The 18,322-nt window shown below is 46.4% G+C and overlaps 1 protein-coding gene across 2 annotated transcripts in view; it reads right to left on the reverse strand.

Annotated features, from left to right (window-relative positions):
- LOC115047139 (RNA binding protein fox-1 homolog 3-like) overlaps positions 1-18,322 on the reverse strand; it is a 176,624-nt gene that overhangs the window by 65,765 nt on the left and 92,537 nt on the right. Inside the window, exon 1 of one of the 2 annotated variants that reach the window (XM_029507883.1) lies at positions 4,367-4,459. The exons of the other annotated variant lie outside the window; for it this stretch is intronic. Coding sequence (XP_029363743.1) covers positions 4,367-4,459 — 93 coding nt within the window. Of the gene's footprint in view, positions 1-4,366; positions 4,460-18,322 lie in introns of those variants that run through there. 2 annotated transcript variants of the gene reach the window in all.

Here is an 18,322-nt window from a genome sequence, read left to right on the forward strand (position 1 = left end):
GCTGGACAGTGTGCGAGGTGGACTGACTAAAATAAATTAGAGTCACCGTGTTTATGTTAATGACGGAGCGTGTCACCCGTGTAGCTCACTGATGTGTTTTTAATCATCTTTGGACAACAGCGGCGCTCAGGATGATCAGCTGGTTCACAACTGACAAAGAAGAGAAATGTGGAACGCCCCCCGGACACGTGAAGCGGAAGAGTCCAACAGCAGACCGAACAGAGAGCCAGCTCTTTCCCGTGAGGTGGCATGGCGGGGGTGGCGGGGGTGGCAGCGGTCTCTCTGAGCCCCATTTGAAGGCCGTGGGTCATTTCTCAAACTCATCTCTGAGGCTCCCACACAGGCCTAACGAGAGCCCATGTAGGGACAAAAACCTATTAGGCCTCCCCACTTACAGACAGCATCTCCATTTACAGCTGTCAATAGTACAGCTTGGCCGACAATAATTATCCCCCAGGAAGGAGCCGTCTCTGCTCGGTCCGCATTAGGCCGTCCCCGGGAGACCGCCAACCTGAATCCTTTCAATATCTAAAGTCCCCGTGAATAGTGGCGCTTTGGGAGGCTGGATCAAGGCCCCAAGTGAGGAGGGGATGGGGAAGCAGGGGGGGACTGTGTGTTAGGAGTATTCCCAATCCTCTCGTCTCTGCATCCCTCGCCTTTAACCAGATGTATCGGTGCATGTGCGTGGAGGGAGAGAGCCAATGCCAAGCACAGCCGTAGAAAAGAGACGAGGATGAGTAGGAACAGTAGTAGGAGGAGGAGGAGGAGGAGGCCGCTGAAACCAGAGAGCCCGGGCAATTCCTCCCAGGATCCACCAACATGAAAGGATCGCCTCTTCTAGGTGACCTAACCGTTTAGCACGATACCGAAGCCATGTACAGTTAAAGGATTGGGGGGGGGGGGGGGGGGCAGATTCAAAACAGCCCGACCAGAGAAGCCACAAAAAATAAATCAATAAACGCAACAATAACAATAGACATCAGTGCAGCGGAATGCCATGATAGAAAATCCAATTACAAATCAAAGCGAGGCAATTTTAGCAAACGGGGGGGAGATCTCCGGATAAGTCCGAGGCGGAGATGTGACACGAAGACAGTAACAGCCGCAGCTTTTTTCCCTCTTTAGACATCAGTAACATCCTGCTTCTCACCCAACAGCCCCGTCTTAGATAATAGAGTTACGTTTACGAGCGTTGCCATATGCCCACCCAGTGCCTGGTAAATAGAAAATCCTTGCGATGCCATGTTTTTATGGCTCTAAAGACAGCTACTAACTACCACCAGCAAACCTGAGCCACCCCGTCAGCGTTGGCTCGTGCCATAAATATATTTATACTTTAATACGGGCCTACAGCGGCGAGCCTTGCATCCTGTAAAAAGCCTCCCCACACTGTAATTCATAACTCCCTCAATATCCAGCGCCATAACTCATGAAATGAGCCACTACAATACAAATTGACGGTAGAAGAAAAGTGACATCATCCTGCGGAAAGATGAAGCCGGCACCCCGTGTGGCGGAGAAACTCTCCCCCTGTCGATAGAGGGGGTGGATGGGGAAGGTGGGGGTGTGGGGCAGACGGGACGGCCCTTCAGCTGTGGTGTGATACCACCACTTCTTCTTTTTTTTTGGGGGGGGGGTGTAATCAGAAGCCCACAGTTCTCCCTCCACGCCGCAGGGAGTCTCTTCTTGTGTTAATGAAAACAAACATTTAGCTGGGATTTACACCGCAGCTGACTACAAAGAGCATCAAAGCAAACTGCCTGAGAACACACACCCAAACACTGCTGCACACAAATAAAAGCCAAGGTATGCTTTGCTAATCTTTTATGTAATAAACTCCTGTCTTCCTGTGATATCACGCGGCGCCATGTTCACACATAATAAGCAAAGCTGTTCGGAGCCTAACTTAATACAGTGTCTTATTTGAAATGCAAACAAACTGTGAGGCAAAAGGCTATCACCTCAATCTATTCCCCTTCTGTTCTCTGGCTGTCATCTCGCATGAGCCGACGCCGCAGCCCTGCACTGTGGCGAGGGGGAGGCAGGAGGAGAGCGGCGGTGGTGTTGGTGGTGGGGGGGGGGGGGGGTGAAGGAGGGGACGCAGGGGCAGCATCCAGGAAGAATGGTTGATGTGGGAGGAAAAGGAAAAGGATGGCGTGCGTTTGTGTGTTTTAGTGTGCCTTTGTGGGGAAGGGGGAAGACGTTGGTCACAGTTTGATTCAGAGGGTTGCCCCCCCCACCCCCCCACCCGCCGCCTCGCCATTTCTCTCACAGCACTGCAGGGTAAGGGTTTACCGCAAGAGAGAGAGCTAAAGCGAGAGATAGGAAGGCAAATTTAAAAAAAGGGAAATGAACTAAATTTGCTGAAACATTAACGGGAATAGAAACAAAAAGGGGGGAGGGGGGAGTGTGTGTGTGTGTGTGTGGGGGGGGGGGGGGGGGGGCCTTCATGAAAATAGCACAGAAGTTTCAACTGACTTTTAATAGGAACCTACTGTGGACATAAATACAAGACACGTGGCCAGGTACACACACACCTAAGAGGCTTCCTGGCCTTCCGGAGGATTCGGGCCGTAGTCGCAGGTAAACCCATCTAAACTTTGCTTACTCACATTTTTACTGGAGGAAAGGAGCTCAGGAAGCCTCTCACAAGTTGACGAAAGAATAGAAAAAGGTGGCCGACGTGTGAACGCAAAGATCAGCTGATCCTCATTTTTGTCACCGCTACACAGTGACGGCCAAAATTCCTACTGCACCTGAACTAATAATTATAAACAGTGAGTGTGGGGAATAAAGATGGAGGATAAATTTGTGTCACCCTGCCATTGCTGGCTGGCCGACGAGGGTTTGCCCGCTCTGGACAGATGGGAGGGAGGGAGGGAGGGTGAGGGACTATTATAATGATGGTATGGGGGGGTGGGTTGATTTGGGGCAGGAGTTACCATCCATGTTATTTCACCCCCTCCATCACTGCAGTAACACACACTGTTTACTGCAACACATGCTGCCGGTAGTAAAAACAGAATTGGACGTTCGGCCGCCACCCCCCCCCCCCACCCCCCACCTCCACCCAGCCAGCCTCCATCATCCCAGCACTCACAGCACTCCCGTCCCCAACTCGCTGAATTAAAACACGTGAATAATTCAGCAGCTAGACGGCCGCGCGGTCTCTTAAGAGTCACCTTGTTGTTGATTTTTCACCCTCGCTTCGGAAAATTGCAGTCTTCAGGTTTCACAAAACAAGAAGGAGCAGTGACCGAGTCAATTAAAAAAAAGGAATATGGCCAAACACCAACCACGCACTTAATAAAAATAAAATAAAAATAATATATATATATATACATATATGTATAGCAATAAATAAATAAAGGGGAAAATCAATGTTAATTTGCAGAGATGTCTAATTATAAGTGCGGTCACTTGGTTGTTGGAAACAAAGATCTCACTCTGGGCCTTTTGGGACAAACGAGGAAAAGGTTTCAGTGTTTGAACCTTTTTAAACAAATATAATAACAAAGAGGAGCTTTAAAAAAAAAAAACTGCAAGAAACAGAAATTAACATTTCAGCCAGTTTTCACAAAACCAAAGTAAAACTGCACTGATACATTTCTCTCCTCTGTTTGAGGCCTCAAAGATTGAACTTTCAGAATTTAGAGGTGGAAATGATGATGACAATTATTATTATTATTACTGTTATTATTATTATCATTATTATGAAAGTGTTTTGTATAAACTGAACAGATCTGGAAACACAGACAGGATTTAGAGAGCAAATTGGTGTTTTTGCATCTTTTCTATAAATGAAGGAGGAGCTACACAGACAGTTAACATCCTTGTGCATTTAAAATAAAAAAGCCCCGAAGAAGAAGAAGTGGAAGTCCTTTTGCACCACACACACACACACACACACACACACTTGGCATCTTATCTGTGCAGCAGAGGACTGATGGAAGTATGAGCACAGCAAAGTGACCGAGAAAGCACATTTCCAAGCACAATGAGTCATGAGGCAGCTGATGTACACAAACACTGTGTGGACCCCCCCCCCCCCCGTACTGTGGCTGCTTTAATTCCATTCAAACGGGAGAGAAGGCGGGGGGGGGGGGGGACTCGAGAGGATGAGGATGGCAGGGTGAGGGGTCAGGGTTTTGGAGGGGGGGTGTTGGGATGGAAGGAGTGTGTGTGTGGGGGGGGGGACACAAAAGCTAGCGAGGCTATCACGTCGAAGAGCGCGCGGAGGAATGAAAGGCACGGATGGAGAGAGAGAGAGAGAGAGAGAGAGAGAGAGAGAGAGAGGAGAGGCTGGTGTTGGGGGGGGGGGGGGGGGGGGGGGTAGCAAAGCGAAGCCGGCATCGGTGAGTCTTACCTCGGGCAGGTAGAGGAAGGTGGGGGGGGGACACTGGAGGGAGTGAGGTAGCATCCCGGAGCCGGAGAGCAGCAGGCAGCCGGAGTTGGCCATGGAGCTCAGCGTGGGGTGGCGGGACGCTTTGCGCATTTAGCAGGGAGATCCTTCCTCTACTCTTCTTTCTTCCTCTCTCTCTCTCTCTGTCTCTCTCTTTCTAGCTCTCTCTCTCTCGCTTTGGCCCCCCCCTCCTGTCTTCCTCTTCCCCCTCCTGCTTTTTAAATCTCCCTTTTTGCCGGATTTGGTCTCTATTGAAGATGGAGCAGGAAGGCGAGCGGCGCGCAGACAATGTGCATGTTCCACCTTTATCACTACTGCTCTCTCTCTCTTTCTCTCTCTCCTTTAGGTCTCTCTCTCGCTCTCTCTCCTTTAGGTCTCTCTCTCTCTCTCTCTCTCTCTCTGGCACGACTCTGTTTACTTTGAGCGCGATAAAAGCCAACATAAGCATCCAGACACAGAAGGGGAGGTTCTGTGGAGGAGGAGGGGTTGTAGAGCCAGGGTTGGGTAGGTTGGGGGGGGTATAAAAGAGGTGGTGATGGTTGTAGCTTTTGGGGAGGGGGTTGGGCTGTGTTGTGTTGTGTTGGGTTGGAGGGGGGTTCACTGAAGTCCCCCGTGGATTCATACATCAAACGGGCCGGCTGAATAACAGAGGGGATGTGAATGACATTAGACCAGCTGATCCTGGGCATTAGCACCTCCTGGGACGCTGCATGCGGCCTTTTAATTGCGGCCCCCCCACCCTGCAAGCACATACATGAACACACACACACACACACACCCCTCGGTGGCCAGTACCTCTGAGGTGTGTGTGTTCAAGGACACATACAGTACTGTGCAGCACGTATAGCAGATCTATCCACCAAGCTGGGGGGGGGGGGGGGGTATTAACAAAAGAGGCTGTTATTAGGCCCCGTCCTGACATCCTTCTTCATCTACTCTCGCATCTACTGAGCTGTAAATATGCATCCATCCAAGCATGCGCTGCAGAGCACGCTAAACTGTACAAGAAAAGCAACTCTGAACTTCCTTTTAATGTATCTCCCTGATTGATTCTGTTTGATTCCGCTTTAAAAGCGGCAGGCGGAGAGAATGCACATGATGCATTTGTTACATCATGGCTGCCGGTTGGTTAGGGAGACTCCATTACCTTCAAATTGCAGGAAAACGCACAAAATTGATCTTAAATCTTCCTGAAAAGCCTTCACATCTCGGCAGAGATCAGTGGAAAGTGCGTCGTGTTCTCCGAGGTTTGTGTTTCTTTGTACGAAAATCGAGGCGAGATTTTATTTATGAAGCACATATTTGCATCTCAGCGCTGTACAGTGTGTATGATATGTGATGCGCTGTATCTGGAGATATTTGAGCGTGATGCATGACGACCCGCCGCCAAAGAGGAGTGGGTCACTTAAGTTCAGGCTCATATTTCCAGATTCTAAATTTCTGTCCACGTCTCAAATTGTCTTTAGTCATTCAGATAGATCTGGCTCGTTGATGGCTGTCTTTCATTTTGTTAAAAAAACAACAACAACAACAACAAAACATCCCAAAGAAGCTCTGTAGGCCGGAAGGAGAACAGGGATGCTATCTTCCTGTGCCAGAACCTAAAGAACGGCACGATCAGCCTGAAGCAAAACAAACGTTTGTGTGGCTGTTTTTATTTTTAATATAACACTTGCATTATTGTTACCTTCGTAGGAGTTGACAGTTAAAGTGTCATTTGTAGAAATTATATATATAAAATATATTTAAAAAAATCCCTGTGTATAAATTAAAGAGGAAACAGGATGCAGCTCTGGGAAAAAAAAAAAATAGTTTTGTTGTCTTTGTGCAAGTGCAACTCAGAAGTCTCACCTTCTAAGTTCGGTGCTTTGGCCACAATGACAATAACGATGGGGCCCCGCTGTGGGAGACGCAGCATGACCACAGAGAGAATTAAGTCGCTCTGGGACACTCCCCCTGCAGATTAAATAATTCTGAGTGAGCGTCGGGGGGACGGCCGACCTGTAATTACACATCCACACTTTGGATTTCATGAACTCTGCAGAAAGAACACGGCTGATAATGCATCCAGAATTTTAAATAAACGCTCAGCTTTAGTCTGCCTGAATGTCACCAGAGACAGACATGTCGTGTTGAAGTCTATGGGAAAATGTCCCTCCTCTGGTCTCAGTCTTCAACAATGATGCTCCATTTAGAGGCAAACAGAGCAGGAAGGAGGGGAGGGGTTAGGGGGCGGGGCTACTGAGTGACTGACAGGCTGTACCACCCAATCAGGAGGGAGTACAAAGCAGGTCAGCTCCACCTTCTCCTCCAAATATTTGTAGTTTATTTATAGTTTTAAAAACAGCAACATCCAAATAACAGCCTGGAGAATGAAAATGAACCGATGACGTCACGGTGTGTTGGCCGTTGTTCGTTACAGACGTGTGATGTGTTTTAGCCTCAGCCATGAAATTAAAAAAAAAAACAAAACACAAAATGGGAATCCATCTTCCTGTCTTCCCCTCAATGTGTTTTTCTGTCTCTCTGTCTTTTGCTCTCCTTTTTCACTCTGTTAATAATTCAAATGAGCACTGCCAGATCACTCCCTTCAAAGGGAGTTGCTGGAACATTCTCAACAGTGCTTTTTTCTTTTTGTCGTGTGAAATCAAAGCCCTCAAACGTGGTGGAGCTATCCTCAGTTACCTCCCTGCTCTGCTTTTCTGCCAATTAAAGAAAGATCAACAACCGCTGAAAAACAAAAATAACAAACAAATAAAAAAAACACAAAAAGGTTTCCAGTTGATCACCAGAAGGAAAAAGAAATAAAAGTGATCCCAATCATCATCATCATCCTCATCCTCAGTTTAGTCAGTGTCACCCCCTTTTGTTTTCCTCTGTTTCCTCTTTGCGGTGCAATCACCACATCGCCGTGGCGGCTGTGTAATAATCAGCATAATCATTATTACCACAATCACCATCATCATCACTGTCACTGTCACGTCTGTCTTCTGAGCCCCGACTCAGCCTGCTACAGAACGGGATTTAGCCTCCGAGGCAGGACTTAAACATGTCTGATTGTCACTGTCTGCATGTGTGTGGATTTGTGCAGGTGTGAACACGATTGTGTTGAGCCTTGTTTGAGATTCAGCTGATTTGAGGCATTACAAGCTTTTAAATCCGGTTTTTAATCTCCTCTCCTCCATGAGACGAGGCTCCGGCGTGACAGAAGATGTAGCGTGGCTTGTCTTTTGAGTCCAGTGTTATTTTAATGTGCTCCTCAAAAAAAAGAGAGAGAAAAGGTTGAAAGCCGCAGTTCCAGCTGTAAAAAGCCATCACATGCACTGGGAGCTCAGTCAGCAATAATCAAAGGCAATACAAGCAGCGACTAATGGGGCCCAAACGATTGGCGGTGCATTCCTGTTCTCCGCTGTTTATCGTATGACCGCTGATCAATATGGCGCACTCGCACTAATCATCATAAGAGATGACTGTTTATTTCCCTCAACTCCCTTCACTCTGACAGCAGAGGAGGAAGAACTACTCAGATCCTTTACTTAAGTGAGAGTAGCAATAACAATGTACAATAATCCATTTGAGCCAAAGTCCTCGACTCAGACGTGGCCGCACCGGAGGAGGCGGAGCCACAAGGGGCGCCGATAAACTGTCGCTATCTCACAAAAACACAGGCGCTAGCTACGTGTTAGCCACCTCCGTGGTTAGCTTGTTGTTTAGATGTGGTATTATTATTATATTTGTTATTCATTTTTCCTGCTGCAGCCATTTCAGTCATATTAAATTCTGATAAATAATTAAATAGTTTGATAAATAAAAAAGAATTTCATTTTGATATGTAAAATCTTAATGTCACTCAGAATACACACCGACCTCTTCAGTCATTAACAGAATGCATTTTAATTACTTCTCTGTAACCACGTGGGCTTTATTACGCAGCTAAACTCTTTATTTATTCTTTATTCTTTATTTATTTCAGTGCTCTGACACCCAAACTGTCTTTGACTGAGAAATCTTATGTGGATGAAGCTGAAACCTCCAAACGTGGCTCTTTTGCTTGAATTCAACTTCCTTTTTTTTTTTTTTTTTTAAACCGTCTCCAGTGGGGAAATATTTCATTTAAAATGAAAATCTTACTAAATGTATCGAGAAATTTAAATATATAGATGGTCGTGTTTTAAAAATGTGCTGTAACTCACATAAAGACACTGAGGACTGAGAATAAAGATGACCTTCATCTCCTCTGGATAAAAAAAGTAGAAGCAACTGGCAAGAACCTGAAGCTGGAACGGCAGAGGAGTAAAGATGAACCTGAAAATGGACACAGCTCCCCCATCAGGGCCACCAGAGTTTGAACAGCACAAACATGCAGGAGTGGGATTATGAAACATTATGCTCCGATTCAAACTTTGCAGATATGTAAGAAAGTAAAGATGGAAGTTGTTCTCAGTCATTAGTCCCAGCGTGGAGTCTGATGAGCCCATCTGAGCCACCGATGCGTCCCCCCCCCCTCCCCAACCCGCTGGATGCAGCCAAGACCTCTGGAGATGCGTTCAGAGGAAAACAAAGCTGCAGTGTTCGGTGCTGGTGGACACTGTTGAGAAGCAGCGAGGTCTTTGGAGGGGCACCCTTGAAGTGCCCCTCTGACAGGCTTCCTCATTATCTGGCATCTCCAGAGTGCCAGCCAAGCCGCTGTGCAAGAGGGGGCACGAGGACGCCTGCATCAGCCAGCCCTGGGGGGAGTCAAAGAGGGGAGGGTTACGCTCTCACTAAAGGTCCGCTGATTACATCTCAGGCCCGGAGCTTCAGGGATCCCCGTTAATTAAAGGTTGTGTCATATCCGTTAGAGATAACAAACCTATGTAGCTCATCTTTAAATCAAGGAGTCCATTTTCCAGCCCCCCCCCTCCACTTTGATATCCGCACTTTCCGGCATCATGTCAGTTTCCAGCCTCGGTCTGCATTCAAGGCTGACCAGCTTTCGGCACCCAGAGGAAGGGGCTCCTGTTTAACCTGCCCTCACCCATCTCAGCGTGCCAGCGGTGTTGTGCAGGCATCGGGGATCCTTTGTCTGGAGGCATAATTAAAGCTCTCGTTCATTATTTCTTCACTTTGAGCGCAGATCTGAGTAATTAGGAGGCAGGGCCACAGGGAGGGAGGGAGGGGGGGTGGAGATTTCAGGGAAGCACGAGGACACACACACACACACACCCAATCGCACGTCTGCAGTCATAAAACCGAGAAGAAAGTGCGCCTGAAGACACACAAGAAAAAAAAGAAAAGAAAAAAAAAAAGCACTTGTTCAATCTTAGCACCAAATGAGCCGCATTCATCTCCCACCTATCTTTGGATGCCAATATCTCGCACCGAGTGAAGCATGCTTTTTCTCCCCTCAAAGCTGTCATGTACTAATACATTGATTAAAAAATTTTGATTAAATGGACAGTTAAAGGAGGAACTGCAAGAGCGAGCCGCGATCCGTGCCCCGATTGGACGCCAGGAGAGGATGTGGAGTCCTGGATTTTGCTGCGTTTGGAGCTCAGGCACTTGCTTCTCTAATGGATTTTGAAACAGAGCTTGGCTTTTATATGGTGTCATTCATCCTCATATGTTTTCGCCTGCCGCCGTCTCACAATCACTGCTTCTTTATGGCAAACTAATGCACCCGGTGCTAAGATCAGCAGGTTGGCTCTGGCCATCGCTCACTGAGCCACAGCCAGATATTAGGACATTTCAAAAGCTTCCACTGGAGGAGGCAGAGCAGAAGCCGAGGGGCACTGACTCTGCCTCCCACACCGTCATATATCAACCCCCCGTGCCACATCTACACCCGGAACACACACACACATGCATGCACACACTGAGCTACAGCTCCTCCTGCTGCTTTGACAAGAAAGGAAAGGAAGGAGGGGGGGGTTGATGGAGCTTTATGGCGGTGACAGTCAACGTCAATACATCGAGCGCTTTACCTCCCTCTTTTCCAAAGGTCTGGCTTGCTCGCGGTTACAGCCATGGGGGAGGGGGGGGGGGGGGGGGGGTTATGTGTGTGTCAGTCCTGGGTGGTGGGTGGAAGGAAGGGGAAAGGGTTTGTCGAGGCTCGGTGGTGGAAGACAACAAACGGGGGCGATGGCTCACGCCCTGTTAGCCCTCTAGGCCGAGAGAGAGAGCTGACAGGGCAGAGGGACGGCCGAGCATGGAAATCACATCAGATCAATGATGAAAAATTCAGTGGTAGGCCAAAGTCGCTCGGAGGGACGCTGTCACATGGTGCATGTATGAGGACGCACGGAGAGAGGATAATGTGTCACACCGCAAATATGCATCTGGCCGGTCGGTCTCCTGGTGTCGGAGTACGTCTACAGAGCTTCGCCTCCGTATCAACACTTCTCTTTGGTATTTAAATGTACAGCAATGATGGAAAAATCAAATCCGATGGTATGATATGAAAATGATGTGTCGTAAAGCAGCACCAGCACGATTTTCTTTAAATACATTTCCACAGGAGGAATAAAGTAAGATAACCTGCTGTGTCCTCGCAGCATTAGACCAGGAGATCAAACACATTTTTTAAGATTCAAGCAAAAATAAACTCAACATGCTTCACATTAAAATACATAAAGACCCACATCAGATCAGAACCGACTTCAGGTATCAGGTATTTCATTGAAAGTTGAAATAAAATAAAATAGGCACTGCTCTCTCTCTGGTTATGGCATCTGTAAATTTGCAACCGACGTCCCTTCTTAAGCTTTAAATCTTCATTTGCGCACGTCGTCGTTGATCTCGGGTCGTCTGCATCTCCACTAATTCTGTAAACTGTGTGTGTGTAAGCATGAATGGGCCGTATCGTCCACAGCAACTCTTTTTTTTTTTTTAGCAATTTTTATAACCAGCAAGTGCATGAACACACACAGACACACACACACACACACACAACTAGGCTCTATTGTAATCTATGCTAAGTTTAGTACCAATCAATAAGTCAGGCCAGCATTCTCAGATCTGGTCCTCAGGGTCCAGAGTGCTGCGGCTCCTCTCCTCTGCCACCTAGTTAATTGCATTCCCCCGTTGTCTTGGGCCTGAATCAGCCCCCTCTCTCAACACGCACACCGTCCCTACCAGGCGGGAAAGACGCTGACGCGTCGCCTGACGGACGAGTTGCACATATCAGCTGCTCTTTATGGCCGAAATGTCCCACAATTCAAATCCATCCACAGCAATCATTCTCTGAATCTAACACTCTGGTGCATTTCAGGTTTCATTGACGTTCTGTACAAAGAAGCAAACCCCTAACCATAATGGCTGCAGCCCAAAGTGAAGTCAATTACATAGATCGGTGCAGTGACATAAAGTGTATTCCATTTGGGAGCAGATTGGTCACACCCAGTAATGTTCCCTTCCAGCAGGCATACCTTTGACCATTACTCTGAACAGGCAGTCGGGGAAACGCAGACCTATTTCCCACAACTGTGAACGCCGGCGTGTCTCCCAGAGGGGTCAGGGCTTCACGCTGCAGCGACAGCCGCGCTCTCATAGTTAGTGGCGGCAGGTGAGAAATGTTACGTCGATACTACGGGGCCGCAGCAACCTCCAGCTCGCACATATCAAATCAGAACGGAGCCAGGGGCCACGAAGGTGTCAGGAAATGAGTGAATGTGGGTGTGTGTGTGTAGCTGTGTAGCTATTAGCATCAATAACACCTCAGCTGCTCGTGTTGGATGTGAATTTGTTGGATTTTGAAACATTATCGGCCTCGTCTGAGTTCTTTATAACCCGTCAGCGCGACCGTGGAAACAATCGACGTTCATGTTTCTCAAACAGACTGAATACAAAACTAAAAAGCTCTTCAAAGCTGAAGTCCGTTCTAATGACCATCAGGAGGCAACTCCACCGGCAGATTGTGAAGTCTATGGGAAAATGTCCCTCCTCCTTCCCCAATGAGTTTATGGTCTCAGTCTCTAGTTTCAACATGATGTTCATTTTTTAAATGATGTATCATGAATCGGGGGGTGTGGCTACTGTGTGATTGACAGACTGTATCACCCACCCTATCAGGCTAGAGCACAGAGCAGGTTGAGATTATGGTCTGGAAGCCCACTGGAGGTCCTTGGTGACGAAGGCAGATGAGGGGTGTTTTCTAACGATGACGTGCCCCTCAGCCTACAGGAGGCCGAGCTCGGTCAGCTGACCCTGTCGCTGATCAAAATGGCTTCCACAAACCATCTATTTCTGGCCAGCGGAAGGAGAACGCCCTTCGTCTTTCCACCATCGCATTAAACATTCTTTTTGTTCCAGCCTCATGAATTTTACATTTTTCCGCGGGACAAGACAAACAGATTGAATAATTGATTGATTGATTAAGTGATTGGTTGTTTTAAAAAGCCATTGACAGATTAATTGATCAAACAATCATTAGTCATCATTGGTTTCCTCCCCTTCGAGCATCTCCCGCTAATAGAAGTAGTTCTGCTGTGACCAGTCTGTCAATCCACCCCCAAAATGTGGACCGGCAGAATCTTAATGTTAAAACTGAGCTCATCATTTCAGCCCCCTTTTTCCTCCCACAAGCTTCAGGACATTTTTCAAGTCCAGACTGAAGACCAAAGGTGGCGGAGCTCCTGGAGGCTGTTGAATCAATGGCTTCCTCTCAAATACCATTTGTTCGAAAAAGGCTTTTCATAAATCTGACTGCTGAACGTTTTATGCATTTTTTTTTTTTTTTTGGTAACGATGCCTGTTTGGTAAAAGCCTTGTGTGTTTGGAGAAGTGTGTGCTTAAATAGAGGCTCTAAATATAAAGTGTGTGTGGGTGTGTTGCCTCTGTCCCACTCCTGGTGTGTTTCCCTCAGTATCTCTGCTGGTGCGTCTCAGGCTGTAAATGCGTTGTGCGTTTGTGTGTGTGTTTGTGGACACCTGCCAGCCTATAAAACCCTCCTGTGTAGCATGAAGCGCCCGGAGCGTCTGCTGTTGTTACCTAAGATCCAACCCTGCCCTCTGACCACATCACCAGCAGCAAACAACAATGACCCCGCTCCCTCCATTCCACCGCCATCATAACTTACCTTCGGGGACTCTCGCGCTGACACAGATTTTCCACGGACATCTGCCCCGGAACGATGGCGGCTCGAAGAAAAAGAGTTTAAGAAAATCCGCCCAAAGGAGGTGGAAGAAATGTGAGCGTAATATCTGTGAGTGGGAGTCACGAATGGAATATACTGAAGGGGGAACGCTGCTCCGTATTTTAAAGGACGCCCGCTTTTAATGTCACCCTTTTCAGGCCGTAATTTTGGCGGCTCTGATGGAAAACGTTCAAGTATCAAAGTCGTATCTGTGAGAGAGAAACTCACAAACATACATATAGACGCATGGCGCTACAGAACCTTCGGCAAGAGCGATTGTTTTTCCCGGTCATGCATGTCCGTTGTGATCAGTCATGCTCATGTTGCTGTATTACTTCCTGTGATGCTCACTCGCTCTTTCCCTAATGCTTCTTCTTTCCCCCCCCGCATCCTCTAAATGCTATCTGTCAGTAGGTGTTGCAGGACTGATAGAGGCTCGTCTGTTGCCTTTCTCATTACAGCGGGAGAGACAAAAACCCGGTGAGCGCGGTAACCTTTCATGGAGACAGAGGGAGGGAGGCATCCACACAGAGCCGGCACCTCCGTCTACTTGACATAACCCTATTACCGCTTCCTTAATTTGTCCCGCCGTGACAACTCGCAGCCAAAGAAACGGTTAAAAGAATGAGTGAACAAAAGCTGCATTGCATTACAGGGAGGGGAGGGAGTTGTTGAGGGTTGAAGACAATGGGGAGGCAGAGCTGATGCATCAGCCATATTGGATCGCATTATCTGGAGGTGGGCCCGACATACTCCACTTAACTCATCGCTCTCTGTTGCTGCTTCGAAAAAAAAAAAAAGAAAATATAAAACAGAAGCCTTGTTGATCACTGTTTTAAACTTTCTGCACATCTGAGCTGATCTTCTTAATCAAAAGATTTTGTCAACAGCTTCAAAAAGCTCCAAAACGGCAATAATGTTTTATTCCTTTTGGCCTCGTTTCCCCTTTAAGTGCGGCGACTTTTGTTCAATAACGTTGTAATAACATTTCTTCGCTCATTTAATATTTACAAACCAGGTTGTGAAGGAGCCTTCGCCACTTCCTCTTTGTTTCCTAAATCTGTTTGTACAAAATATGATCAAAGCGGCACGCAGACCGAGTGTACCTCAACATGAAAATGGCAGCACCTCAGAAATAACTAAATGACTCGCAAAATGAGTAACAGCTTCAAAATGGCTGATAATAATAATAATAAAAGCCACTGAAGTACGAGCTCGGTGAAAGTGCCAGACACTCAGACAAATGTGACACTAAATCCTGCATTTGGCACATCCTAAGTAAACAAAAGTGTTGATAAAAGGAAGCCAAAGCAATCTTCTTTTGTACGCAAACATTTGCAACAACAACAGCAAAAAAAAAAAGAAGAGGGCCTTCTCTTCTTGTTTCTTCTTCTGTGCCAACACAACGTTTCAGCTCCGACACCTCAAGAGACGAGTCTCAACTCAAAGACAGACACGTTTCTGTGGAATATCACACAACTAATGAGCTGAAATGTTTCAAACTCACACACCATTTCTTAAAATCACATCAAATAAGCAATCAACAAACAGACGCATACGTAGATCTGCTATTCTGACCTGCGGTGGGCGTTTGGACAGGAAGTGGTTTAAACTAGAAATCACTGATTCATATGATAGTTGGATCAAGACTGAAGATGACTTTATGGTCTTCAATACAACATGTTTAAATGATGCACCCATAAACCGACGGGAGAGACGGATTGTGATGCTCCTGCTTTATTTGGCTCTAACCAGTTTTCAAACATTCAGTCTGACTTTATTTCACTGACGACACGTCTGGTATTCTTTAAAACTTCACATATGGACACGATAGCAAGGTCTTTAACAGTTTTTGAACAACAATGGCTCAGATTTATCAACGTGTGAGGACACACACACAACTTTGTTAGAAGAACACATTCAGTTTTGGTTTTCATTGGCTTTTTTGACAATAGAAAAAAAAGCAGAATTTAAGAAGAAGAATTTTGAATGGAGAGCATCTACCTTTAATGGAGGAGCTCTACAGTGTGGTACTCCCACTTCCTCTCCAGCAGAAGAGGTGAATATGTCTTCCACTACAGTTTTATGTATCTACCAGCAGCAACAGAGGTGTGCGTTGAATTTTCATGAGGAGAAAAAACAAAAACAAACAAACAAACAAACAAAAAAAATTGTGTCGCTGAATACTTAATAACGGGCTCTGTGGCTAAAGAGACACACAAAAAGAGTTTTTGTGCTCCGGAGATAAATTCCTCCTCTTCGACTCTGGACTCCGGTGAGCACCTGTTTTGCAAGTAGACTGTCATGTTTTGGAGAAGCACAAAGTAGGACGAGCGTGTTTGGAGCGTACTGGTGGCGGTTGAATTATCCAGCGTTAACAGGAGACGGGGCTGGTGGGGCCTCGCGGTTCAGGCCGATCTCTGTCTGGCCTCTGATCTGGGCTGCAGCGGTGGCAGCCGCGGGTTCAACACCTGAGCTGTCTATGTAGAGAGATTAAAGGGCCCGTATCGATCCACAAGAGCTCATGCATTTTGCATAAGGGAGACATTGTCAAAGAGGCGTCTCAGATTAAAAAAAATAGCAGAGGGAGAGTTCTGGAAAATATGCTGAACTCTGTGAAAAATCTTAATGTTGAAGTGTTATGCATGTAAACTCCCCGTTATATATTGGATTGCCCGTGAACTCTCATCGACCTGAGATATTACTCGTTTTTCATTTCTTCTCCCCCATCACACCACCTCCGTCTTCTTCTTCTTCGCCTCCATTTTTTTTTTTTTTTTTGCTCTTTTTGGTGGTTGAGGTTGCAACGTAAAGTCGGAATGTGAAAAACAAGCCCCCCCCCCCCAAATAAAAAAAAGAAAAAGAAAAACTGGCAGCCTGAGAGTGTCTAATGGCGGCAGTGAGTCCGTTGGCGAATTCTCAAGTAGAGTGTGAATTATTTAGGATGTGTGGCTGGTGTGCAGAGCATGAAGCCACCCCACCCATGCACATTGGCCGAGAGGACTCAGTGTGCAACAAACACGCTTTATTTCTCCTGATTGCCATCAGTTCTGCTGGAGTCAGAGATGGAGGGTTGGCTTTCAGGACAGAGTGGATTTTCTGAGCCGAGCGAGGAAAAAGAAACTATTCAAAAGATTTCCTTCTCTGCTTTTGCACAAAACATTAATCTGCCAAATCAGAGCACAGAACTCACTTTGACCCATTTACAACTCCCATGATGCAACTGATTATTCATCATCAACATTTCATGCAGGTCATCATGCATGTTTAAAGGCACGCCACTGTACTGTAGCAACCCCCCCCAACTCCTCCAACACAGTCTAAGAGCCCCTTAGAGCCTCCTTATCCTGCGAGCACATGTCAATCTCACCTGAACGACCCCCGATAACAAGACAAAAGCAATCAATGTCTGATATTGGCCGGGTGGGAGAGTCAGGAGGGATGGGAGGGGGGCGATAACGCAGACACTATCAGCGAACACCAACAAAGACGGAGATTTTCTGCGCGAGGATGATTAGAAATGCGGCGGCTGCTGTGACACGCTGATCTGCAGCAGTTAAACAGAAGCGGCTGTCATCGCTGGCAAATGATGACGCCGAGCAGCGATAGAGGAGATGGGATCTAGATGTGTGTGTGTGCGTTTGTGAGGATTAGAAGGGTTGTGTTGATGCAAAACACAGAAACACTGTACACACACTGAATCAGGGCCACACAGATGGAAACACTCAGGTGAGTCACTGAAAAACAACAAACATACAAAACTGAACTGCAGCCGTAAGACATTCAACCTGTTCAGGCTTTTGAATATTTAAACTCAGATTTGTTTGACTTAAGTTAAACTAAAATAAAGCAGATGAGCAAAAACTGCTCCAACTCACTGAGCAAGAGGAAGAACGAGTCAATTCACTTCAGTCGTCAGGCAGAAAGCTGACACAACACAATAATTTATATTACAGCTTATTTTGATGAATCAGTTAATAGTACGTCGGATAAGTATTAAATAATGACAACTCCGCCATCATTCATGAAGGTAACATTCAATTTCATCAACATCTCTTTTCTCCTTAAACTGCAGAACCAATCTGAAACTGACTCTCTGACGTCTGGAGTCATTACTGCTCCAAAGGGTGAGCAGAAACTTCAGACCAGCTCTAGAATGACCCAAACACATCAGAGGAACTTTTCTTTGGTTATCCTTCTTTAGGAGCTGATTGAACAACAACAGCTGAGGAGAAAACTGAGCAGTTTAAACAATATAAATCCTACAAACTCAAATATTCAGCTGTTTGCAGAGAGAAATGATTAAATCTGCTCCTCACCAACTATAAACTCTCATTCCTCACATATATAAAGCTGAAATCAGGCTCACTGACAACCAGCCGCCAAACTAATTAATATCTCGCGCTTTGATTTGCAATTAATGTTTTCAGAAACAAATTCAAAAGATAATATTCCATGATATCACCTGGCTCCCTATGTGGAAGCCATGAGAGCGCATGTTGCTCGTGCAGGTTGTTTGAGGGTAATTTTTCCTGCATCAAAAATAAAAAAATCTAAGCATTTAAGTAGATTGCACACAAGCACGTCCTGGAAGCTTGATCTTACTAATCTACAAATGGCTTCTTGTTATTAAACCGCTAATTCAGAGGATTAAAGAATCCATGAGAACACAATCCCCTTTACTTCCTTTCCAGGGTATGCTGAAGGTGGCTTAAATATTAATTAAGCACAGGCACATACACACACACACACACACACACACACACACACACACACAGCGGTCTGACAGCATACAGAGCTCACACTGC

This window comes from Echeneis naucrates, chromosome 8 (genome assembly GCF_900963305.1).
Source record: "Echeneis naucrates chromosome 8, fEcheNa1.1, whole genome shotgun sequence".
Taxonomy (NCBI): domain Eukaryota; kingdom Metazoa; phylum Chordata; class Actinopteri; order Carangiformes; family Echeneidae; genus Echeneis; species Echeneis naucrates.